Consider the following 26,067-nt stretch of genomic DNA (forward strand, 5'->3'; position numbering starts at 1 on the left):
ATCAGAGGAAAAATGTTTTCACTCAGATTGTGGTAGAAATATAGAACACACTGACAGAGGGTAATAGAGGCAGGTACTCTTGCAATGCTTAAGGAGCATCTGAATGAGCACTTAAAATGCCTATTAGGCATAATAGGTTACGGACCTGGTACATGTGAATGGGATTAGTATGGCTTGGTGTTTGTTGGTCAGCATAGACATGGTGGGCTGAAGGGCCTGTTTCTATGCTGTATTACTATTTTGTAGGACAAACAAGAACAAAAATCACTCAATAACTAATCAAGCCACTTTTGAAATGTGAGTGAAGCAATATATGAACAACAAATATTCCCATGATTTTCCATTACCTTACATTCCCATTTTTTGGAACTTAAAGTAATTTATTTGACCTAAACAAGGTTTGATACATGACTGTCATTTCACTTATATGGAACATGTAATTTAAACCATTAAAAACAAGATGATACATAAATATTTCAGTTGATTGTGTTAGAACTCTCCTATTGTATATAAACAGATTTTATAAGTGCATGGAAGGAAAGATTAAAATGCTGCAAATTGTGAAGTACATGAAATTATGAGGGTTCGATATTGGATGGAAAAGAAATGCAGATACAAACTTCTCACTGTTTAAAACGCTGTCTTAAATCTTGTCATGTCTGTGTCTTCCCTCCTAAAACAATTGGCAACAATACTATTCCCCTGCAGTGTTTTCCTTTTCAATAAAGGATCCAATTCCTCTTTGAAAGCCCCAAATAAATACACTATCAGGCACTGCATTCCTGACTGTAACCAATTGTTGCATGAAAAAAATCATCTTGTTGCCATTGTTTCTTTGGTTAATTACTTTAAATGTATGCCTTCTCAATCCTTTCAATGGGAATAAATTCACCTCATCTATTTTGTCCAGACTCATGATTTTGAGCATCTGTCAATCTCTTCTCAATCTTCTCCAACTTACACAATCTTTTTATGTAATTGAACTCTCGTATAGCTTTTGTGCACCTTCTCTAATGCTTTCACATCTTTGCTAAGGTGTAGCTTGCAGATTTCAATGCAATACTCCAGTTGAGGCCAAACCAGTATTTTATACAGCTTTAACACAACTTCCTTGCTTTTGTATTCTATGCCTACACCCTATACATAGGGAAATTCAAAACAGAAACATTATTGGATAGGAAGACATAATCATAAAAAGACATAAGGAGAGTCCAAAACTAGAGGGCATAGATTTAAGGTGAGAGGGGAAAGACTTAAAAGGGACCTAATGGTCAACTTTTTCACACAGAGTGGGGTGTGTGTATGGAATGAGCTGCCAGAGGAAGTGGTGGTGGTACAAATACATTTAGAAAAACATCTAGATGGCTGTATGAATAGGAAGAGTTTAGAGAGATACAGAGCCACTGCTGGCAAATGGGACTAGATAAATTAAGGATATCTGGTCGCCATGGGCAAGTTGGACCGAAGGGTCTATTTCCATGCTGTACAGCTCTATGACTCTATATTAATTAGAAGAAGATATTTAAGAAAGCTTTACAAATAGCATTCAGTCATTGACAGGAAATGTTGAGAATTTATTTTCAATGATCGGTGAACTGTTGATAAATTAAAACCAGGATTAGTGCTTGAAGTATAAAGGAAATAAATAATGTCATTTTTTTTCCCAACCAGGATTTTTGAAAGTATGGAATAAGTGATGTTATAGCTTTGCCAATTATGACATCGTGGAAGGAAGTTAGATAAACACTTGAAGAAAAAATACATTAAAGATAACTGTGGTGAGGTGCTAGCACAGGCATTGTAGACCATATGAACCCCACCACCCACCCCTAGCCTTCTATGTCTGAGCCAGCAGAATTGCACAAAGCCTGGACCAGATCATGGCTCATTTGATTTATTCCAATTAGACCTGAAAATGTATTCAGTCTATCCTTGGATCTCCCTTCTACATGCATATCCAATACACCACATGCATAATTCACAGTATCATTTTGTTATTCCTGTTGACAGTATGAACACTTCTTTCTTCTAGGCTTGGAAGGAACATATTCTGTATGGAAACCTATTTAAACCAATCCTTCCACGTGGCAGATGGAAATGGAGTGAAAGACATAAAGATTTTGAATTATACAAGAAGTTAACTTATGAACCAACCCCAGTCAGTATTCATTTGGCAGGTATATGCTTTAGTAATTGTAATAAAATAAAAATACTGAATCTCACTAAAAAATTTGCATAGTGAGATTGTGAATACTTAACTCTCAAGAGAAACAAAAGAAATGCAGAAAAGCATAGCAGTGCTGAAGTTCCATAACTGGAAATAAGATTTTTTTCTTAAATTAAAAAAACTTAAACATCAGTTTGTAGGTTTCCGGTGTACAAATGCTTAGTGCCTCAACTGAAACTTTTCTCTCCAGTAATTTTATACAGATACCAATTGGTTTATTTTGAATATAGTAATGTTTCTGCTAAATTAGGAGACAGGAATCTGAGACAAATGCATCATGTTTGTATATAACTGTTTGACTATGCTATTTCAGAGTTAATGGAGTAGACTTTTTTTAATTTTTGCCACCTAAGTGTAAACTTGGTTTGTGGGTCAGCAACCTAAAGAAGAAATGCTGCCACTCTTGCATTTTACATTAACTATACTATGATTAGTGGGCCGTTCAGGTGCTTGAGCCTCTTCAGTTGTTCAATGAGACTCTGGTCAATCTGTATCCTGACTGCATTAATCTGCCATAATTCCACATCCTTTAAATAATCTTGTCTAGCAAAAATTGATCAATTTCACATTTAAAATTATTAATTGACCTAGCATCTGTTATTTTCTTAGGAGAGAAATCTATAAGTAAGCACGGTTTATATGCTTTCCTAACATTTCTCCTGAATAGCTAGGCTCTGATTATAAGACTACGTCTCTTTGTTCTGAACTTGCACAGCAGTAGCAAAAAGTTTTATTTTGCTCATCAGACTTCTTCCCATGAGTTATCGGCCAAATTTGACTGTGAAATATTCATGTTATAGTAGTAAAAGCTATGGTTGGAGAAGGAGAAAAAAAAAGTCATGTTTTATATAAATCACATCCATGAACATTTGCAATTTACAATTAAAATCACAGATATTTAACTAAAAATGACTGACTCACATTTACTGGAACTTAGTAAATTTAAAATTGATGCCTGAAAAGTGGGATTTTATATTACATAGTTTCTTTTAGTGAAATCATAGCCCTGTCAATGTAAATCCGTACTAAATTTCTGTTCAAGGAAAATTATAACAGAAGAATGTCAAGGCATTTAACAGTACCTATAAGTTTAAATACAGCAAGTCCTAAATCCATTTTCCTTATGGAATGTTCTCATGCCAAATCACATGGTGCTGTGAAGAATAATTTGTGGAGCAGTATCTAAGTTGAGCATTTAACCATCAATTATGCAGTTCAGTGAATTGTCCGCTCTACAAAAATTTTTGCATTTTTGTGCTATTTCTTCAATTATAAATATCTTCCATCCTATGAAGTATGTAAAACATTAGTTCTTATGGCTTAAAAACAAAAGTTGCAGGAAAAGCTCAGCAGGCCTGGCAGCATTTGTGAAGAGAAATCAGAGTTAACATTTCTGAGGAAGAGTCCCCGACCTGAAAGGTTAACTCTGATTTTTTTTCTTCAGAGATGCTGTCAGACCTGCTGAGCTTTTCCTGCAACTTCTGTTTTTGGAACAGGATTTCTGCTCCAATCTTTCTTCTAGTACACAGACATTAATTTCACTGTTACTCCTGGTGTTCACCAGACCTGAAACATTAACTGATTTTTCTTTACAGATGCTGCCAGACCTGCTGAGTTTTTCCAGCAACTTCTATTTTTGTTCCTGACTTACAGCATCTGCAGTTCTTTCAGTTTTGTTTTTAGTTCCTTTGGCTTTATGCTTTTCCCAAGAAATCATATGTACTTCAGTGGTAGCAAAGGTCTAGTTGCGAAAGACATCACAATTGTACGAGAAAGCATGTTTCATTTAAGTCTGGTATTTTCATATAGAATGATAGTTATATTTACAACAACAAAAAAACCCACACTGCACAAAATTCTGTACTCCAGGTGATACTTTAAAAGCTGAACAACTTGAAACTATTTACAAAGATTATGAGGACTGGCGTTCGAAACTTTTAGTAAACAAGAACAAATGCTGCAATCTTAAAAAAACTGAATTACAGACGACTCGGCCAGAAGCAAGCACACAAGTGGATAAGTCTGTGATAGCCTCCCTCAAGCAACCCATTTCCATTTTACAGGTACTGTATATATAGATTATATAAAGCATCATTTATTGAAAGTTCTGTATGTAGATAAAAAATAACCAATTAAACATACAATTTTAACAAACAAGTATATTATAAAAATGGTATTTTACAATGGTGATTCAAAGTATAATTTTTCTTTTAATATTCACTTATCATCTTAATATTATGCACATTCATTGGTGTCAAACAGATCTCTATATATGAACTTGCTTGTTGTCTTAATCTGTTTCTAGCACACTTTTTTTTATATAAAGTTCAGATTTACTTTCAAGCCATTACATAGTCCATGTGCACCAAAATCCTGAAATTTACATCTCCTAGAATTAGTATGATACCAACCTAACCAGTTAAGGAAAAAGGTCAGCTGACATTCCACCCTGCCCCCTGCCATCATCTGTTACTAAACATGGTGTAATGATGTAATGTTTTCAAGCATAACACCAATATTTTGTTCAAGTTGTTTCCACAAAATGAACACATACATCACTAAATCATTAATTATCTACGCTTACTTTGAGTTAATCTGTGAAATGAAAACGACTAAAAATGTGTGGCTTAGTAATGCATGTTCACAAACTCCAGCTCTGAAATTAACCAAGGAAAACAATTACACAAAATTATACAAGGTTACAACACAGGAGGCAGCTGGGCTTTTTACAGTGCTAAGTTAATGCAAAACTTAACCTGATCTCACTCCGTAACCAACTCACTCCACACTTTAAATATTTATCCATTGTTTCCCTAAAAAGAATAGAATGATCTGTGCCAAACACTCATTAGTTGTCCCTACTTAAAGTCAATTTAATTAAGAAAAGAAAATTTGTTTGCTAACAAAAATTATTTTCAGTAAGGGGAGAAAGTGCTTGCTTTTTCTCAAACTCAAGGCATTTTAATACAAGGACAGTAGACAGAAAATAAAAAAAAATGCTCAGTTGTTTCTGGTGGCAAGGAAACAATAACACCTATGAAGATAACATGCCTTGGTTTAGTGGTAACAAACACTCTTGACTTTGAGTCAGAAGGTTGTATGCTTTCATGCGAATGTAAAAGATTTCATGGCACATTTGAAGAGTTAAGATCTTTTGGTGCCATTGTCAATTCAATAAATTATTTGATCACCCATTTAATGGTAGTTTGCAAACCTTGCTGTTTATAATTGACTGCTGTGTTTTCCTTCAACATGTTCTTTTACACGTTTGTATAGATATTCTTAGATTATGGTATCATTTATATTGTGAACCAGCTTAATGTTTAGTCGACCTTGGTTTATCGATCTAAAAATTCTGTATAGTGCTCCATTCACTCATCAAGGTGTCCAGTTGTTTGTTTTTAATTCCCACATTTTTTCTTCCTCTTGTATTTGGGAATCTATGCAAATCTGCTCGTTACACAAACATCAAGCCTAAAATTTTCTTATATTGGTTTGAACCTGTCTAGTTTTCAATATATGGGTCCATATTTTGTGTCAAAACAGTCCATTCCTTCATTCCTTTATACAGGGAGTTGGCCTGGAGACTGTATTCATGGATTAAATGTAGTCTGGAACACTGAGTACTCAAGTTGTGTCTGATATGATACTATTTGATCATGATTTCCTCTACCTTAGAGTTTTGACTATGTATTTCAATATTCAAGTTACTTTGCTGATTTTTGCATTCCTTAACTGGACTTCTTTACATTTGTCCACGTTGACTGTTGTTCCACTCATTTTTCAGTTTGCAAGTTGCTTCTTCAGAATTGCCTCACCTCGATGACAGAGTTTCTGATTCCAATGTTTGTATAAATTGGAAATGTGTCCAAGAAGCAATTCCTACAAAACTGCATTAAACAGCACTGTAACTCATTTAACAATTGTATCTTTCTGTTCTTCAAGAAAATTCTTCATTCATTTGTAGATTTTAATTCAGAATCCTGCAATGACCATAGGCTGGTAACCTTTCAAGATTTACTTTGACAAGTCTTTATTGGCAATCTTGGTAGCCTGAAATTTGATCAATTTAGTCTATTGGAGATTTTATTTCACCAAAAAAAATTAAGATAGTCAATTCAACTCCATAACTTTTAGTAACAGTAACAGTTTTGTCATCTTTTTTGAAAATATACTTCACAGTCAGTTTCCAGGGTACTTGGAACTTGTCAGCATTCATTCAACTTCATTATGATCACCAAGCTCTCAAATCTATTGGTGTATTAGTACTCTGGGATGAATAGTGATAGTATCGATCTTAGGACCTTCAATTAATATTGATCCCTTTTAACTAAACTTAAATTGAAGCCATTAATTGTGGTTGGGTTAATGCTGTTTCGATTACATATCACTCACGTGTTTCCTAGAAATATCTAGGACAAATATCAGTTACTATATCAACTATTTTATGCCTCTCTTTCCCACGCCACATCACCTTCGGTGGATTTTCAATTCTGCCTTTATTGCAATTGAATGAATGTATTAGTATATTTGCTCATGTAATGACCCCCACATCATTGCTCATCCAGATATTCATCATGTAACATTTTCAAGTTTCTGAATAACTTGACAGTCTATTGTGAATTGAATTCTTGGTTTGTACTATTGGTCCTATCTACGTTTCCCTTACAGGCTCAGCTCTGATTCTACACCAAGTATTGATCAACCTTCTCCCACCCTTCACAGTACATAAGCTGTTTGGTTCCCTTATATGTGAATATGTAATTGGTGTGCTTGCTGACTCCAAGAAGCATTTGCGTTAGCAGAAATGTCTTTAAAGCTAGTTACAAATATCAATTAAATATTTATTTTAATGAAGGAGCATATCAGGTCACAGGAAAAGACAAGCATAAAATGAAGTGCAACTTTTATGTAAATGTTATATTAATATAGTGTGCAGTAATCAGCATGTAGATAAAAATACCAATTAAACATACAATTTTAACAAACAAGTATATTACAAAAGTGGTATTTTACAATGGTGATTCAAAGTACAATTTTTCTTTTAATGTTCACATCTTAATATTATGCACATTCATTGGTGTCAAACAGATCTCTATATATAATTATATATTTCTAATCGACTGTATTTTAAATGAGACTATTTAGAACTTGACCATTTTAGGATTGCTGACCCTGATGGGTTCAACAATATCTATTTGCTGTTGTTATTTGGGTCATTCACCACTATCAAACTAAGCTAGATATTGCTTCTTATAGCTTTTTAAAGAGGTTTCACAAGACAGTAATAACACATTATAATTGCTAAATCAGATTCATTCAATTTGATTTTCCCAGTTAGTTGACTCAAATCATCACATACTGTTCTGTTTTCACACCTCATTTTTAATCTTTGTAAAATAGCTTTTTTTCCCCCCAAGAGGTTATCACAGACCTAACCCAAACACATTAAAAATGTCTAACCACAGCAGCTCATTGTTTAAATTGCTATCTTCCACAGGATTAATTTCTTTAATGTTTTGCTGTCTTGAAAAACATAGGGTTATGATATATCCTTTTCTCTGCATTAGTCTAAGGAATATCGACCTTGTTTCATTATCATTTTCACATATCAGTGAAATGTGTCATTAAGGAACGAAAACATGCAAATGGAAAATGTCAAAACTAATCTTTTTGCAAATCATTTTTCCAGTGCTTTTACAATTATCTAATATATAGTGATTAAGCCAATTCAATGAGACGAGTTTCTTTACGTTCTTCATTCATGGAATGTGGACATTGCTGACAAAGCTTTTTCTTAGCCATCCCTAACTGCTCTTGGAGTGGCTTATGCAGCCATTTCGCATAGTACCTGCTGTGTCAGAAATTGCTAGCACTACACCTACTGATATTTAACTATTTGAAGGTTATTAATATCCACTTTTTAACAATACAAGACAGCAGTGAGCATTTTAAAAAATGTTTTTACTTTGTATAAAAATCTGAAAGGCAACTACAAAATTCAGGCCAGTCTCGTGGCCACTTTTTCACATTATCACAATACATATGTTTTTGTCACTGGATTAGTAATATCCTTCATCTTTCCCCACAAAGCTAAACCTTCCCCAAACTCCTCCATGCACTAATTATATACCTGTCTATTTATAGTGTGTTGTTTCCCTTCATGTTTTCTCCAAGCTCATCTGATTCACTGGAGTGATCACTTGCCTCCTAGCTTCCATTTCTGATAAACTACTGACCCACAATCCTCCCTGGCTATCAATGCTAGCTTACGTTAGATTGTAGATGAATACTTCTTCCTTCAGAATCATCATCAACCTCCTCAAAATAATCTGATTCCTAATTCTGTATAAACTACATGTTCATCTCTTGTTGCTGTCAGAAATATTTGGAAATATCGCTGACCCTGGAGGTTTAAGTCCCACCTGTTCCATATATAAATAGGTTGATTAGAAAATACCTACTTTATCAGACTGTATCCTTCCACTTTACTCCAAGCCAAACTTCTGACCCTACATGCTCTCCAGTACCAGTGCCATCTAAATTTTGCTGCAATAAATGTTGCTGATTTCCACACTGCTTCAGCCACCTACAGCTGAAACACTCATCCATTTTGTTTTCTCATCTCAAGATTCCATAACTTCAATGAAGTCCTAACTGGCCTCCAAGCCTCCACTTTTCATAATCATCAGCTTATCCAAAACTATCCTGCCTACATCCTAGTCTTGGAATAACTATCACTCATTCAACTGGTTCCCAAGAAACAAATTTAAAGTGACAGTACTCATGATTAAATTCTTGTAATCTTGTCCTTCCCCAATCTGTGGCTTAATCCTGTTCCACAACTAACTATTGTACTCTTCCATTCCTGATTCTGGCCATTTCTACTTGCCTTGCTCTCCATCACACCATTGTATCTTTAGCTGCCTAAGCATTACTCTTGAATATCTCCCATATTCTCCTCCAAAAATCAACTTCTACATTCTAATTGTTGGTATTTTCCTTTTGGGCCTGGCTTCATAAAGTTTTTTTTCTATCCTGAAGGTGTTAATAGAAGCAACTGTTGAGATCCATATTATCAATGTGGATAGTGATGAACATAAGTTTGAATCAAGACAAATACTGGATTAATTATTGGATATTGAATTGTGGAACACACACTTCTGGAAGTCTCCACAGTTTATCAATGTTCCCCTGAGCTCAGAACTGCTAATGCATGCAGTACTTTTTAAAAGCTTGCATTCAATTTTATGATTAAAGTTTAAATTCATTTGTGTATTATTTTTGCCTAGCATACAACTTACTCAGATGTTGGAAATTTGATAAGATGTAAATCCCCACATCAGTCAGAAGTCACCAAAGGGTTTGCCCCTGGTTTAAATGATAACCGTAGCTGGAAAATAAATGCGAACATAATTCCTCGGTATGACATGGAGCACAAGAAGTTTGCTGATCTCAAAGGAAATGATTTCAAGTAAGAGAACCATGACTATAATATTGATACTTTGGTAAAATTGATTTGAAACATTATAACAATATTACAAACTTAACTGGTTCAACTTTTGAAACCTACATGTAATTCATGCAACCTCATTAATGGTACTTAGAGACAAAGTTAAGCTAAGTTATGAAAACACTAGCTATAACATTGCACTGCTAATGGGAGAAATTTCAGATTGAATATTTGCCTATAGAATAGGCCCATGGGAAAACAGAGTAAAAAGTCAGTTTTTAAAATAAATATTATTTCAAGGGATACGGGATCACTAAGTCAGTTTTGTTCATCCTAATTATCATAAAGTGGTGTTGAGCGACAATTTTGAACCACTGCAATCCACCTGGTAGAGTATTGCTGTTAAGAAAGAAGTTCCAGGATATTTATCCAGCAAGTGAAGGAACTTCAAATTCTTTTCAGCTGGGATTTAATGAACAGTGATGGCAGCTTCTCAGGAAGCAATCAGGTACGAGTTAATTGATCAGACCCTACCACTAATTGGTCTTAACAGATACCAGTAGAGGCCAACAGTTTATAATCAGTGGAAAAAAATTAAAGAGCTATACAACCAGGGAGAAAGTCTTTATCCTTTATAAATGAAAGATAGTTTAACACTGGTCTCAGATCCAGAGGTGTTACATTATGACGTCATATGCAGTCACTGCAGTTCAGTCTCCTATTTCTCTCATCTCCCAGTTTAGTTAAAAGTCTTAATCTCGAGATGGAAACTTTAGTGATTTCTTTAGCTCATAGTAATACCACACTTTATTAATTTTGCATTGTTCATATTAACCCATTTTTACATTTTCTTTCTTCAGTGTATACTGCAATAAGCATACGCTTATTTACAATCCTAAACTCAATCCACTAAACGAGGAAATGGAGAAGACCCACCTGTTCCAAACAAACAAGCCTGCCACAGAAGTACTCTAATCCACTCCAAAAACAGAAATGCACATGCAGCTGACCTGATTGTTTGACTATTTTTGTACATCTCATTGATAAAACTGATATCTGCTGCATTTGATTACAGCCGTGATGAATTTCAATCATTTCTACCACTTAAGTAAATTTGTAGAATTGCTTCAGTCTTGTTAATAGTGAACATAAATGCTGAAAAATATTGCAAAAGAGACTTTATAAAGTATTTCATTACTTTACAGTTGAATTCTAATTTTACTTCAGTTTTACTCTCTGGCATTAATATCCATGTTAATATGCACACACTTAGAAAACTATAGTTAGTTTAAGATCATATATGTTCTAAAATGTTCGATCAAGTGGATGTGAGCAAATGTATGCTCTCTTTTCCAGCACCTGCTGTGCTATTTTCTTAATGCTGTCATCAAGGTTTTCAGAAGAATCTAAATGATAAAAACAAAAATTGCAAATATATTAGGGAGAAGTGTAGCTGATTCCAGTTTATGTTACAATTGATAGCATCATCATCATCAAAGAACTCTTCATCATCCAGGTGGATGCTATTGTACTCAACTGGTTCCATTCTTAATTAATTGTAGCTTGAGAATCTCCACAAGTGGTTTATCTTCCCTTCACATACATTTATGTTTGCTGTCCTCAACAAGATACTGTTGGACCTCCTATTTCTCACCTACATCCCCATGGCAATATCATCTGAAAATGCAATAACTTCCACATACGCATGATGACACCGAGCTCTACATTGCTACCAACACTTGACACCCTCTCTGCTGTCACTAAATTACCAGACTACTTAACTGAAATTCAATACTGATCTCTCATCAATATGTTTACCCTTCTTCCTGGTAGCTGTTTGAGGCTGAACCAGACTGTCTGCAAACCGCAGTGTTATATTTAACTCAAGAAGAATATCCAAAAGCAGATCTGCACTATAACTAAGACCCACCTACATTACTGCATGTCTCAACTCACCTGACATTTCATAGTATTTGTTTGGATTGATATTCTGCTGCAGAGATTGAGAACACAGCAGGTCATCCTGCAATTTAGCAATGACTGGTTTCAATAACAAGGATATAAAATACAATTGCTTTGAGAAGAAATAAGACACTTCAGATCCCTCTGCCAGGGAGGTGTTTATTTTTAAACTGGGCAGAATGGGAAGGAATGAAAAGAATGCTTTGGGTTTCAAGCAATTCTCCTAATGTTTTCACCTTTATGTAATGCACAATGAAATGTTAAATTTTACTGTTCATTACTACTTTTCACCTTCTATAGTTTTCCAGCTGATACAAGTGATGGAAACTAGGAAACTTGCACTATGATTTTCTCCCTCCCATCATAATAAATGCTAAGTCCATTCATTTTACAGCACAGTTACATTGGATACTTCATGCACAAGGGACACCGGTCACAAATCAGCCAATCAAAATCTGGTATAGCTTATTTTCTCTTAAAATGGGATATTAGTTTTACATTCTGTTTATATTTTGCCATTGGAAGCTCCCAAATTATATCACAGATTACAGATTTTTGTTTTATAACAAAATGCCAAAGTCTGTTTTATGCACATAAAATTGACAGTCACTTCTTAACAGCAATTACCAATTAATTAATGAAATAACTCACTTTTCTGTAGTTGAGCCAAAAGGTAATTATTCCGGAAATAGGCCTCAGAGCAAAAGGTGTTGGCAAGTAAAACCTGGTGAGACAGAGAACATCTGGAAAAGCCTTAAGGAAATAATGTCAAACCAAAAAGGAAGCAGATGCTGTCTGTCTGTCTCTCTATTACTCCTGTGGAAAGCATTAAAGCATGCTTTTAAAAATGAAGGAAGCACACAATTCAACAGAGATACTGAATTTAACTCATGCAGCCACTGCAAACTAAATATCAAACAAACAAGAGTTTAAATTTGTTATTGAAAATATTTGCATAGTTTTTCAAAAGAAATCCAAAACATGGACTAGATAGTAACTTCCATTTGAACCAGCATTGTGACAGAAACTATGTTTATGGCTGGTAAGTACACCCGTGATGAATGCAGTTTTTGCTTTAGCTGATTCTTTGCAATCTTACATCTATGATCAATCTCCTGAAAGTTAAAATCTGTTTTATTTTGGAACGTGTGTTTAAAAATCATACCGGGTTATTAAATAAAAACAATTCTTTAAAACATTTAATTTTAGAAATTAGCATAGGCAGTCATTTCTTTCGTGAATCTGATTGGACACCAGTACAGTTTGTAATCATTTGAATAGATTAATTATTTGGAAGTATAACAAATTCTAACATGCACAACTATTCAAATGTAAGAAGGGAACCGAGTATGACACGCCATTGATTCCTTTAGTTATCTGCTGTATGAGGAGGACTAGAATAAACTATGGATAAAATACTCATCATTTAATCAACAGAAAATCAACCAGGCATTTAAAATTAACTGAAGTAAAATGGCAGTTAAAAAAAAAACAGAAGAACGTTGTAGGCTTAACAAAAAAAGTCATTATCAGCTCACTTAGTTGGAGTATTAAAAAGAAAATGAAACTTTGCTAAAGTTTTAGTCTTGTAGTCAGTATCTTGCTCATTGTGAATAGTCAAAGGGATACGCTGCTCCCGTAATGTTCTAGTTGAGGAATCACCTGGGGTGGTTACTCTACTACTGTCTACCACTAAACAACTTTCATTGGTCAAGATGTACAGTTTGAATCCCTACAGTACCACATGATACAAGATGGGCCTTCTTGACAAACTTGTAAACAGGTTTTTGTTCATTGTGTAAACTTGATGTTGAAATAGCCTTCATCAAAGCCATTCTGCAGAATGACTGTTGCCCTGATTAAATAATTTCATGCTGCGTATCATGAATAATTTCATGTCCACGTCAATGTCCCTATCAGAGTCCACTTGCTAATCAAACAGCACCCTCTTTTTGTACAATATATATTTTTTGCTTTACTTTGGTACTTACTCTGAATTGTCTTTATGAATGCAAGATAAATAGTTTCAACAAAATATCTTTTCTTCAGCAATACTTAATTACCAAATGACTATATAATTATGAATTGCATACTATAATTTGTCTGTAATGTATCCTGAAGGCACAGACTTCACCGATTAAGACTTCTTAGTCCAACAATATAGCACCATTACTTAAACACATAGTCTCACACACACACACCAGTCCACATTCTGTTTAGCAGTTGAATTTGAAAGAGAAGCCCACTGAACAACTACCAATGCAGTGGTATCTTGGGATTGGTCCATTTCTTACAAATCAGCACGAAAACTCAATCATCAGTCAATTGCAGAGAAGGTGATGTAGTGAATCAAAAATAAAAAGTAGTATCAGTAGGAAAATGCATAATTGCGGTGAATTTCATAAAGGAAGAACTGATAATAGACAGTAATGATTTAGGAAGAACCGTACAAAGAGTAGAAAGATGTAATGTTGCTTCAAAAATGTAGAATATTTTAATTCATATTTCATGTGCCACATAGGCAATTGCAGGAAATAAATGAAATATATGGAATATAATCATTGTTAAATCAAGCTAATAATTTCTTGGGCTACAATAATACAGTTGTGTTGGAATGTGAGGGAGGGGTGTTCACACTGATCTATAAACTCTTCAAAATTTGTTTTACATCAGGAATTCTACCCCTGCCTCACCTGAGTGCCATACTGAATTGAAATTTCTTGCCAGCCCAGTTGGGGGACACATTCAGCAGAAGCCAATAATTGCTGTATGTAAATTAACAAAACAAAATATTGAATAATTTATTCCAGGCTAGCCTACTGTTCACTTCCTAGAGACAATCTATACAGAGAAGAATTTAAGACCAGGTTACTTTTGAGCAGACAGTAATTGTCATTGCAAGCAAATTAAGAATGGAAGAGAAATTGCAGCACAGTGGCTCAGTGGTTAGCACTGTTGCCTCACAGCACCAAGGACCGGGGTTCGATTTCCGCCTCAGGTAACTGTCTATGTGGAGTTTGCACATTCTCCCGGTGTCTGCGTGGGTTTCTGCTGGGTGCTCCGGTTTCCTCCTACGGTCCAAAAATGTGCAGATTAGGTGGACCTGGCCATGTTAAATTGGCAATAGTGTTCAGGGATGTGCAGATTAGGTGGGTTACAGGGAAAAGGGATAGGGGGATGGGTCTGGGTGGGATGCTCCTCGGAGGGTTGGTGTGGACTTGTTGGGCTGAAGGGCATATTTCCACACTGTGGGGATTTTGTTCTATTCAAAAGGGAAAACACTTAACAATTACAAGGGAAAAAGCTAAGTTTTTTAGGCCCAATATATTCACAGGGTTTTAATTTTCCTCTCTGTCCTTCTTCCCTGTGATTTAATTACTTATTCCTTCACAATTTTAAAATTGATTTCACAACCCATTTCATCTCTGGCAGATCATAACCTGGTTATAATTAAAAATATTTCGAATCAGAACAATGAGAAAACTAGTTCAGTTTTAGCAATAGACCATCTGTAATAGTTAGATATGGCTGGTGGCTTAATGTGAACTTTATTGACAAGGGATTTTCTTCTCCCAAGAGATTTAATCTGGATTCATTCAGTAACTGTTGAAACACAGAAAAGATTTATTTTTTGCCCGATTTTTCAGAACTTATTTTCTTCTTAGTCTTGAAGACTGTCTTGCTAAAAGTAAAATTTCACACAATTAGTTTATATTGTAATTTTAAATATTTAATTTATTTAATGAAAATAAGGTTTTGGTGTCAGAATTTCAGGAATTGAATATAATCCAAATAGTCTCTGTGATTTAAAAGGACTGACTTTCATTGCAAAGATAGTATGGACCTACCTCATGGTCATGATTGCAAAGGCCAATGCTGATAGAGCGACTAGCTCTTGAGATAACTGCCGTCATCGCATAAATGTTTATAAGAATATCAGCCACTCTTTTCACTACCAGTTGTTCTTCTACTATTGTCTGAAGAGGAAGAGGCACAATATTTTTATGAGAAACCTCAACAGAAATGTAGCAAAGGTTTGCTTGTTTCAGTCTTTAACGCTGTTTAGTTAAATATGAAAAAGTACTCCATGAAAAGTAAACAGACATCTTGTTTTTCATAATTAGTTACTCTTTATAATAATGCAACATATCCTCTCTAACTATTCAAATCAGATCATTCATACACGTGCATAGAATCAAATTATTTTATTAGCTTAACCACAAACAAAGTTTCCTAAAGCCAACACTCAACTAACAGAAATGACCAAAGTTCTCCAAATTACTGTGATAAAGAAGCACTTTTTAAACTAGATCCAACCTTGTACCTTACCCCCTAACCACTTCTCATGCCACGTGAGGAGACCATAACAAGAGACAGTATTCCAGATAAAATCAAAGCAAAATAATGCATAGGAAAACTATACTGTTTTTGTATTATATTGATTGGATCCTAGCTATGCATCCTATTATTTTGTTTGCTTCTGCAATTGCTTTGCTGACTTATGGTAAACCTCTTGCAACTATACACTGTAACACCTATGATTCTTCCACAAAGAAAAAAAAAATTGCTGGAGAAACACAAGATCTGGCAGCATCTGTGGAGACAATACAATCTTTGGAACACTCTTCCAGAAAAGGTGATGGGAGCAGAGTCGCTGAATATTGGTAAGGCAAAGGTAGATAGATTTTTGTTAAGCAAATGGCTGAAAGAATATCAGGGTAGGCAGAATGCAGATTCAATGTTACAATCAGATCAGCCACGATCTTATTGAATGGCGGTGCAGGTTTGAAGGGCTCAACAGTCTACCCCTGCTCCTAATTCGTATCCTGTGTTTTAGCTTCAGCAGGCTGACATCAGTTTTAGGTAAGCCTTCCTGCATTCTTCAGTGAACAAGAGTTGTTTCCCTGCCTTGCTGGTAATGAAAGTGGGAAATGCTAGGCTATGAAGTTACGATTTATGATTGAATGCAATTCTGCTTATGATGGCCCACAGTTCCTCATGGATGCCCACTTTTGAGTTTTGATCCTTTTGAAATCTATCCTATGTAGCATGCTGATACTGTCATACAACATACATGCTGGAGGGCATCCTCAATCTGAAGATGAGACTTTGTCTCCACAAGGACTGTGTGATGATCCCTCCTGCTAATACTTGGATGGACAGAAGCATCCGTGTCAAGTAGATTGATAAGCATGTTCAAACATGTACAAGTGGATTAGCCGTGCTAAATTGCCCATAGTGTCCAGGGATAATGTAGGGGATGATTCTGGGTGGGATACTCTTCAGAGGGTCAGTGTGGACTTGAGGGGCCAAAATGGCCTGCTTCCAGACCATAGGGATTCTATTCTATAGATGGGGTCATGAATGCACTTCCTGTGATTGTTACCTCACCGTCTGCCACAGACCCTGTGTAGCAGCTATGCCCTTCAGGACTCAACTAGCTTGGTCAACAGCGGAGTAACCAAGCCACTCGCAGTGATGGCCATTGACACAGCCTAACCAGAATAAATTCTGTGCCCTTGCCACACTGTTGTTTTCAAATCGTGTTCAACTTGAGGTAGTAAAAGTTCATCGACCAGGAGGGCTGGTAGGTGGGAATGACATTTCCTTGAACAGTCTAATCTGATGGCATGAGACTTCATAGGATCCTGAGTCAATGTTGAGGACTCCAGGGTTACTCCTTCCTATTAATGTGGCGCTACCTCTGATAGCTTTGTCCTGTTGTTATGACAGGATACATCCAGGTGCAATGTGCCTTTCTCCTTCTCATTCACGGTTTTTTAATACGAGTACAAATCTTCATCATTCATAAGTGTCCAGACAGCTCCCCCAACACCTAGATCAAGATTATTACAGATTGTAAAGACTGTCACCAGTACGTTTTTTTCAGGATGCAATACTTGTTAAGACAGTCTGTTGGTTTATACACATTTTATAACACTTTATACTACACAGGTAGTTTAACATGCTGGCCTTTGTCACAAATTCCTGATTTATTTCCATCAGAGTCTAATGCCTGCTCATTCTTTTTCTGGTTGTGGCTCTCTTACTGATTTCTCTTCATGCCATTTGCTCCTTATAAGTAGTCTGCCCTGAACTGGTCAGTTTCCCATTCACGCCTATTTTCTCTACACTTGCAGTTTTCTTTGCAGGAATTATTCTCTTAATCAAGACCTAAATGAACAAAACCTGAAGTCCAGTATTCCACAGAATTGAAATGGACTATATAATTGCTGTAGTGAACTTTGAGCACTAAACAATCAAACTGGGCATACTGTAAACCAAAATATACCTCAAAATAATAATGACACATGGTAAAGTAGATAAGGAGGACAAGGGCCATCTATCACATCATTCAAACTTCATTTTTAAGAGGCATATTCTCTATAAAGATATCTATTCTTCATAAAGGCATGTTCTCTTTTGCTTAAAAAAAGTGCTTTCTGACTTTTCCCAAAGCAACTAAAAGTACTTTACGAAATATAAATATTTCGCATGCAAGCATCTATTTATGTGTACTCTTCCTGCCTGTACAATTTTAACATTTTTTTTAAACTGCTATCACTTTTCAAAAATCAACACTCTCAATTGTAAATTCCTACACTTGTATTTATAATCAAATAAGTAAATATAGATTGTGGTTCTAAATAACAAATCTTTCATGCCAAAACCAAGTTGTAAACATTTTTTCTTAAAGTACCTATCCCAACATAAAAATGCTGCACTTATTCAACGAATTGGGTTTTGTATCATTTAATATCATAATAAATGTTTCACTTGATGGTGTCCCACATAAACATAGCTTTGCTCTTAAATAGTTTCCTGCCACAAGTACATTGTTCAGAATAAGTTCAAATGTCCTAATTACCTTGCCGTATCTGTACAATAGGTTTTCCACCGTGCTTCCCAAATAATACACATTCTCCTCCAATTTTTTGGCACTGTCCTGTAGGACAAATATTAAAGGAAATACTTGAATTTATGTTCACAACTTTACTGTCTCTATCTCCCTTAATCACAAAAAGGGTGACATGCCAAACTTTTAGAAAACACTGATTAGGTCTCAACCAAATAGCGTGGTGAATTTCCAGCATGACATTTTAGGAAAGATGTCAAGGCCTGTGGAAAATATTCTATTTTCTATACCTTGATGAGTTTTGTATCCAAGCTACCATACTGCTATCTTTTTTCTGTCTGATGGTCTTCAGTTTTGTAACAAGTTTAATATGTGATATTTTATCAAATACGTGCACACGCTTTGTTGCATTGTTTCTATCTACTACGTGTTGCTTCATTAAAAAGTCTAATCAAGTTAGTGAAAAGTGATCTTAGCAGAATGTAACCATGTGGAAAAATAAAATCAGATAATTCAAATTCTACAATATAATGCATCTTATTTCTAGAATAGGTGCTACTCTGTTCCAAATATTGGTTACTTTCTTTGAGTCAGCTGGATGCCCACCGTATGTAGAAACCAATCGGCATGTAAGGAAGACTTCAAATCAACCTTCACAAAAGAAACTTCCATATACGTAAAACAGGAAAATCTCCGAAAAGTGATTTATAATATCATATATTATCATGTAATAATATTGCAGACCAGTTCTCCACAATCTGATCACATGACATACAGGAGGCAAAACAATTCTCCCCCAAAAATCACCATTGTGTTTCTATTTATCCAAATCAAAAATGTTTAGGTGCACATTAGCAATAGCCAGGGCATCGCATGGAACTTCTAAAATATAGTATCTTACATTTTAGCCAACTGCATGATGAAAATTTACTATTAGCATAGTGGAAGTGGTAGGGAGATTGCCAGCACGGTCCTGCCTCTCACACACTGGCTGACACAATTGGGTCACCAGGCACTCTGCCTTAATACTACCTGTGATGAATACAATGCTGGAATATTAGGATGTCTGCTGCACCTAAGGAAATGATGCAAGCATGTGAGCTGTGGTTAGTATATGAGCCTGAAAGTTAGGATTTAGAATGTATCCAAGATTTGGTGGAGGCAGATTCAGTCATGGCTTTCAAAAGGGAAAGCCAAGAGAAAAAACAATTGCAGGGCAATGGAAAAAGGTTCGAGGAGTGAGAGTAGCTGAACTGTTTTTTAAGCAGCCCAGCATAGGCACAAGGGGTCAAATCATCTCCTCCTGTGTTGCAACCATTCTGTGAAACTACGTTGAAGTTCAAGTTTAAGTTCAAAATACAGTTCATTTATCATCAGCTGGTTTATCTGGGTGCTCACATGAAAATCTTTGACGGAGATCTGCATGCTTCTCTCAAGATGCAAAGCGACTGCTGAATATCTGGTCCCATTAATTACTGAGATGACAAATGGAAAATTTTGGAAAGTAATTTATCTGTTTTACATAGAGATCAGCAATGGTAATTTTATAGGGATAAGTACCTTCAAACTAGGATGCACAACACCATTTTTGCCAGTGAGACCATAATCCACTTCTTTGAAAAAAGTACTTCCTAATCTTTTTCCTAAAAGCTCCAACACAACTCCAATGTTTCCTCTCTTCATCGCTCTGAAAGGAAGTACAAAAACCGTGACAAAACGTTAAACAGAAATAAATCAAACTTCAGTGCCAATAAATTTAAAGTTATACTATTATGCATGTAACAGAGAGAGTGCACAAAGATCTTGCAAGCTGGGTGTCTACAAACTGGAATGGGATGGGCAACCAACAGATCAATTTTGTCCAGTGGTGCTGGTTGAGGATGATGTTTGCTGGGAGAACTAATTTCCCCTTGAGGGTGGTGGTGGTGAGTGAGTCTGGAACCAGGGTACAGAGTTTGAACATTAGGGATCTCCCTTTAACAGTAAGGGGAAGATAATGTTTTCTCTAAGAGGGTTGCTTCGTTTGTACACTTCTATTTCGCAGGCAGCATTGAGCGGCTGGGTCACTGAAGGCCGAGTTAGATAGATCAGCACTCAAGAGTTAAGGGGGGGACAGACAGGAAAGGGAAGTTGAGGTCACAATCAGAACAGCTGTGATCTTATCAATTGACACAGCATGCTTGAGCTGCTCATAATTCATGTCCTTGTGCATCAAAGATCGGAGGTAGGTATGCTTTTCAATTCTGTAGCAAGGCATCATTCTCAGCCTTCCGAATAGAAGCCAAAGTGCACATTGTTAATTTTATCCCAAAAGAAACAACTTCATTAAAACTTCAAATATGATGGAACAATTACTGGAATCTAAAGTTATTAATTGAACAGTTCAGGGAATTAATCTATAGGAAAGAGAAACATGCATGACCTTATTAAATTTTAAGTCTGTGGTTTGCTTCTTGTTTTAAGCATACAGTCTATGGTACTATTATGTAACTTTGAAATATGATAAAGCAGTTAACCACATTAAATGCTCAACATTTTCATTTATGGTCTTTTGCTTTGATCAATAATAATGCAACTGGATATCAGTGAGGATAGGTACTTAAACTCTAGAGTTTCTACAATGGGTCCGAAAAATCTAAGGGAAAGAAAATTTTCACACTTCTCAAAAAAAAGATATGAAAGAACACACTCTTCTTTGTAGGCAGCAGCTTCCTTCGTCCCACTCTTCTGTGACAGAGTGTACAACTTCAACATATTCAAGACATTGGAAATACTGAATTTCCTCAATCTGTGAATGTGTCAAAGTAACACCTGAATTATACAATGAAAACTTCAAGTATGTAGCCTGTTTACCCTCAATCCTTACTTTACCAACCTTACATTTTGATTTGATATAGATTTCCTGAATTCTGAACAGAATTGTCATCCAAGAATTGCACCAATGCTATTCAACTCTTTCACAAAAATTTTAATCTTTGTTACATTATCATATTTTGTAACTTAATACCACAAAGTTCCAGTTTTAGCTTCTGTCAGGTTCAAAATTCAACCTGTGTTTTATTATATCTCAAGCTGGCCCTTATCCAGCAAGTTTCACTTTATTTCATGATTTGTACCAGTTTTAAATGTTCATCAATTATAAGTTAAAACACACTTTGAATCAGTTTCAATTTCCTTTTATCACAGAATATTGGTAAAGCTAATAAACACAAGTTTAAAATTCGTATAATAAAGAATAATAACACTAGGATCAAAGTTCAGTAAACTAGAGTCAAAGGTCGACGTAACATCATTCATGGTTGTGTCAATGTGTGGTGGGTGCAACAAATTCTGAACTGCCAACTCTCAGCATCTGGAGAAGTATAGATTATTTTTGGGATGTTGTTTAAAAAGGAGGATCTTTAAGACAAAGTGAAAAATTCTTAAGGTCCACATACTTTATTTTCTCGGTAAGGACCTTTCCTGCATGCTGCAAACCAGTCAAGGCTACGTACATCCGGAGAATTTCATTAGTCCCCTGCAATACATGGGAAAAAATGAAATCAATACAGCCAAGCATTGTAGAATCAATCCCATAAAATGTTTAAAAAAACTCTTACAAGATACGTTTTATACTTCAACTAGTAGAGTAACAATTAAAAATTTTAATTGTACACTTATTTATACTTGATATTTTGTCTATTCACGCTCCATTCCCAGATGGGTGGACATTCTGCAATTTGATACTGCTACCAACACTTTAGCCATGCTATTGCTCTCATTGAGTGATGCTTATATTAATTTCTGTAAATGTTCAACATGCATATTATGCCATTTCAGAGATTTATATTTTCATCAACAAGATATTTATTGAAATTGAGATTTTGTAATGTGCATTTGAAATATTAACCTCCACTCATCGACAAAACACAAAGACATTGAACGGCATATGCCACTAGCCACTTCCAGCAAGCTCCTTACAGCACCCTAAGTTGGGAAGGGCACTAGCAGAGACTGCCATGTGTATGCTGAGATGTTAGGAGTGGTCAGATCTTGCTGTCAAGATGTCATTCCAGCTGATTTGATGCTCATATTGATAACTAGGGCCATGCATTCAGTGTATGCACGTAGTGATCACTCTCAGCTGAAAACATACACTACAGACACCATGCAAGTGCTATTTAATGAGTCAGCCATCTGTCTTGCAAGCGGAAAAACTTTCTACTATTGAAGTACACACTGTGGTTTATTTTTTTGATGTCTTTGGTGATTTAATGTTTCCATTCAGGGAGGGAAGAGGTTTTGATTGCAAGGGATGTAGCTGCAGTATTTCTGGCTTTACAACATGACCTATAAATGAAGTGGAGGTGACAGAAAGAGATTCTGCAAAGAAAGTCAGGAGGAGGCAGCACAGAAGATCTTACTCATCACTTCCTGTATTTCTACCTTATTAGAAGCAATCAGGTGATGAATCAAATTCAACGAGGAGGGGTCATGGAACCATACCACTTTCTTTAAAAGATCCTCCAGCCTTGCATCAGGGTCAGGCTGGTGCTGCCACGGGGTGCAAAGGGCAGTCATTTCATATGACCAATTCATCCCAAGCAGGATGGGATGACAGTGAATATGTCCCAGTAGCCATCAGTTTGGTACAATTGTCAACTGAACAAGTCTCCAAATTAATGTTTGCTGCGTGTTCCACAAGCTCAACATCACGAGAATGCAGAGTACCCCTAGTTTTCCACAGATCATCTTGTGTGACAAAACGGGAGGAAAAGGAGAAAGAAAAAGAATAAAATAAAAAGTTGAAGTGAGATTAAATACACAGATAGAACTCTTGTTCTCCAGTCAGGATCTCTAAGAGCATCTGCTCAGACTCTGTTTCTATAAGGTGACTGCCCCTTCACCAACATGGCTCCATTATGCCCCATCTTGATGGAATCCTTTATCATAGCATCACTTCAGTTAAGATCCTGCAATAAAAGCTGCAATAAATGTGCCATGACAGCTTCATCAAAAAACAGACCTGTCTAAGCAGAAATGAATTAAATCAGCCTTGTGCATGTCCTTCGTGCTCACTTCACAGGTGCTTTACCACATCCTACTCAGATGGCTGGCAGAAGACTACTGACACTCAATGGGAAAAAAGTGCAAGTGAACTTATAGAATTCCTCAAGTAACCCCAGGTTTATTTTGGCATGAGTGGCAGCAGTCTGGACCGGATATCCAGGAGCCAACAGCAAGGGCACTGGCAGAACAGTCATAGAGAAAACATGAACACTATCATCCCAATAGAGAGAGAGCAAGTGTGTCACTCGCACAGAGTGACATCTCATCACAGAGTCACAGAGCTGTACAGCAGGGAAACAGACCCTTCAGTCCAATTAAGTCCCAATACTCTGTTGGAGTTACAGATTTCTGAACAATTGCAAGACTCCGCCTGTCTTTTTGAACACCGCCAAAAACAGCCGTGACATCAGCAGTCGGTGTGTGCATAGTCACAATAATGCATCTCATAACCTCCATCAGAGCTGTCACTGTATCACTGTGATGCTGAACAGCTTCTCTCTCTGCTGCTGTGAAAGACAGTTCTAGTGACTGGGACTGCAAATGCTATCATGAAACAGAAAACAGTCCAGGATGACTCTTAAGTCATAACCTCTTCAGAGGTTACAGAATTGCATGAATAAAAGATTGATTAGTCAACAGGAGGCAGAGACAAGGAATACATGAGGCAATTTTGGGTTGGTAAGCTGTAACCAGGGGAGCGCCACAGGAATCAGTACTGAGTTGTCAACTACTTACAATTTATATCAATGATTTGGATGAGGGGAACAAATTTATGGTAAGTATTGCTGCTGATTACATCAGGATAGGTAGGTACCTAAGTTGCCAAGAGGAGATAAGAGAATCTGAAAATAGATACACAGATTACGGGAATGGGCAAAAAGTTGACATATGGGAGTATATTGTGGGTAAATACATACTTGCCCATTTTGACAGGAAGAATAAAAAGCAGTATATAATGTAAATAGAGAGACTGCAGAGGAGTCTGGTGCATCAATCACAAAGTTAGTATGGAGGTAAAGCCAGTTATTTGGAAGATGAATGGAATGTTGTCTATTACAAGGGTGAATGGCATATGGAATACAAGAGTAGGGAAGTTTTAATGGAGCTGTACCAGGCTTAGTGAGACCACGTATGAAGTAATATGTACATTCCTGGGATGTAGGGCTTATCTTAGGGCGGTCTAATTGAAGCACATCAGATCCACAGGTTAGGCCTGTATCTATTGGAGTTTAGAAGAATGAGAGGCGGTCTAGTTGAAACACATCAGATCCTGTGGGGACTGGATTTGGCGGATACCACAAGGATGGTTTCTCTTGTGGGGGACACTGTTTAAGAATAAGAAATCTCTGTTTTAAAAGAGATGAGGGCAGTTTGTTGCATTTATACCAGAAGCATTTCATTATAGGACAAATCTGTACAGTTTTACAGCACCCGCGTTTCTACCATGCATTATAAGCATGTTCAATGAATTAATGGAGGGCACTATATTTCTCAACAGTAGATATTTATTTATGAATTGTAGCGATTTTAGCTGCCAGTTCTTTTTGGAAAAAAAGTGCTTGATCTTTGAGATGAGAGAAATGTTTGTCTTATATTTTAAAAAGGCAAAATTGAAGTTCTTCACAGTCACAACACTGACTTGAAAATTCTTTAGCAGATTTGTCTGAAGACTTGTTGGTGATACATCTTTGAAACTGTAAATATATCTGCTACAGACAGTGATAAAGCAAACAAAGTTAATTGATGTTAATATCTGAAATGCATGTTTAAAGACCTCCTTACCCAATCAAATTTAAAAATCTAAGCAGCCACTCAATTCAATGCATCTGTTGGTAACATCCATTAATGTTACAACTTTTACCCTATATCTGATGAAAAGGTTCTTTAATAAAAATGTACACAATCTTCATTTTGCAACCATGGTCAAGTGTCAATTACTAAGCATTGCATCCAATCTGATGAACATTTAGCTTACCTCAAAAATCAGAAGAATTCGGCTATCCCTGAGAAATCGCTCATATGGATAATCTTTCATATAGCCAAGGCCTCCCAGAATCTGCAGAGCCTCACTGATGCATATCCAGGCACCCTCAGAACTGTAAATCTGACCAAAGTACTGACTCAGTTAGGAATCATCCAAATTAAGACACACTGTGTACATGACTACAATACTAGTTACACAGAGCAGCAAGAAATTTTGAAGTTTTTTAAAGTTATTGCAGTTTGATGACATTTAGAAGAAATTGTAATTATAATAAAAAGTAACAAAATTACTACGATAGCCCTTTGTGGAATTTGTTCAATTCAAAACTAATGGCAGGACACTCATTCAATATAGCACATACAGGAAGCAATGCTACATCACACTGCATACATACTCAATTATCTGCTTGTAATAAATGTATTACAAAACAGCAACACCACAATACAATATTTTGTTTTTACAAGCTAGAAAATGTCATGTTCTGTGACTGGCCGCTGACTGGAAAATGGTAGGCAATGTTTTTCCTAAATCCCAGA

General features: G+C 36.1%; 2 protein-coding genes across 2 annotated transcripts in view; one reads left to right on the forward strand and one right to left on the reverse strand.

Annotated features, from left to right (window-relative positions):
• The window catches only part of cfap92 (cilia and flagella associated protein 92 (putative)), a 59,597-nt gene extending 48,942 nt beyond the window's left edge, over nt 1-10,655 (forward strand). The window contains exons 15-18 of the mRNA XM_048606717.1: nt 2,033-2,177; nt 4,097-4,290; nt 9,520-9,701; nt 10,541-10,655. Of these exons, the coding sequence (XP_048462674.1) occupies nt 2,033-2,177; nt 4,097-4,290; nt 9,520-9,701; nt 10,541-10,655 (636 nt within the window). The remainder of the gene's footprint in view (nt 1-2,032; nt 2,178-4,096; nt 4,291-9,519; nt 9,702-10,540) is intronic.
• Nucleotides 10,656-10,970: 315 nt separating this feature from the next.
• Nucleotides 10,971-26,067, reverse strand: part of acad9 (acyl-CoA dehydrogenase family, member 9) — a 46,870-nt gene continuing 31,773 nt past the window's right edge. Inside the window, exons 9-15 of the mRNA XM_048606718.1 lie at nt 25,523-25,651; nt 21,936-22,015; nt 20,059-20,185; nt 18,511-18,588; nt 15,491-15,619; nt 12,294-12,366; nt 10,971-11,086 (exon numbers count right to left, since the gene is read on the reverse strand). Coding sequence (XP_048462675.1) covers nt 10,986-11,086; nt 12,294-12,366; nt 15,491-15,619; nt 18,511-18,588; nt 20,059-20,185; nt 21,936-22,015; nt 25,523-25,651 — 717 coding nt within the window. The 3' untranslated portion in view covers nt 10,971-10,985. The remainder of the gene's footprint in view (nt 11,087-12,293; nt 12,367-15,490; nt 15,620-18,510; nt 18,589-20,058; nt 20,186-21,935; nt 22,016-25,522; nt 25,652-26,067) is intronic.

Source organism: Rhincodon typus, chromosome 16 (genome assembly GCF_021869965.1).
Source record: "Rhincodon typus isolate 14 chromosome 16, sRhiTyp1.1, whole genome shotgun sequence".
In the NCBI taxonomy this organism is placed as follows: domain Eukaryota; kingdom Metazoa; phylum Chordata; class Chondrichthyes; order Orectolobiformes; family Rhincodontidae; genus Rhincodon; species Rhincodon typus.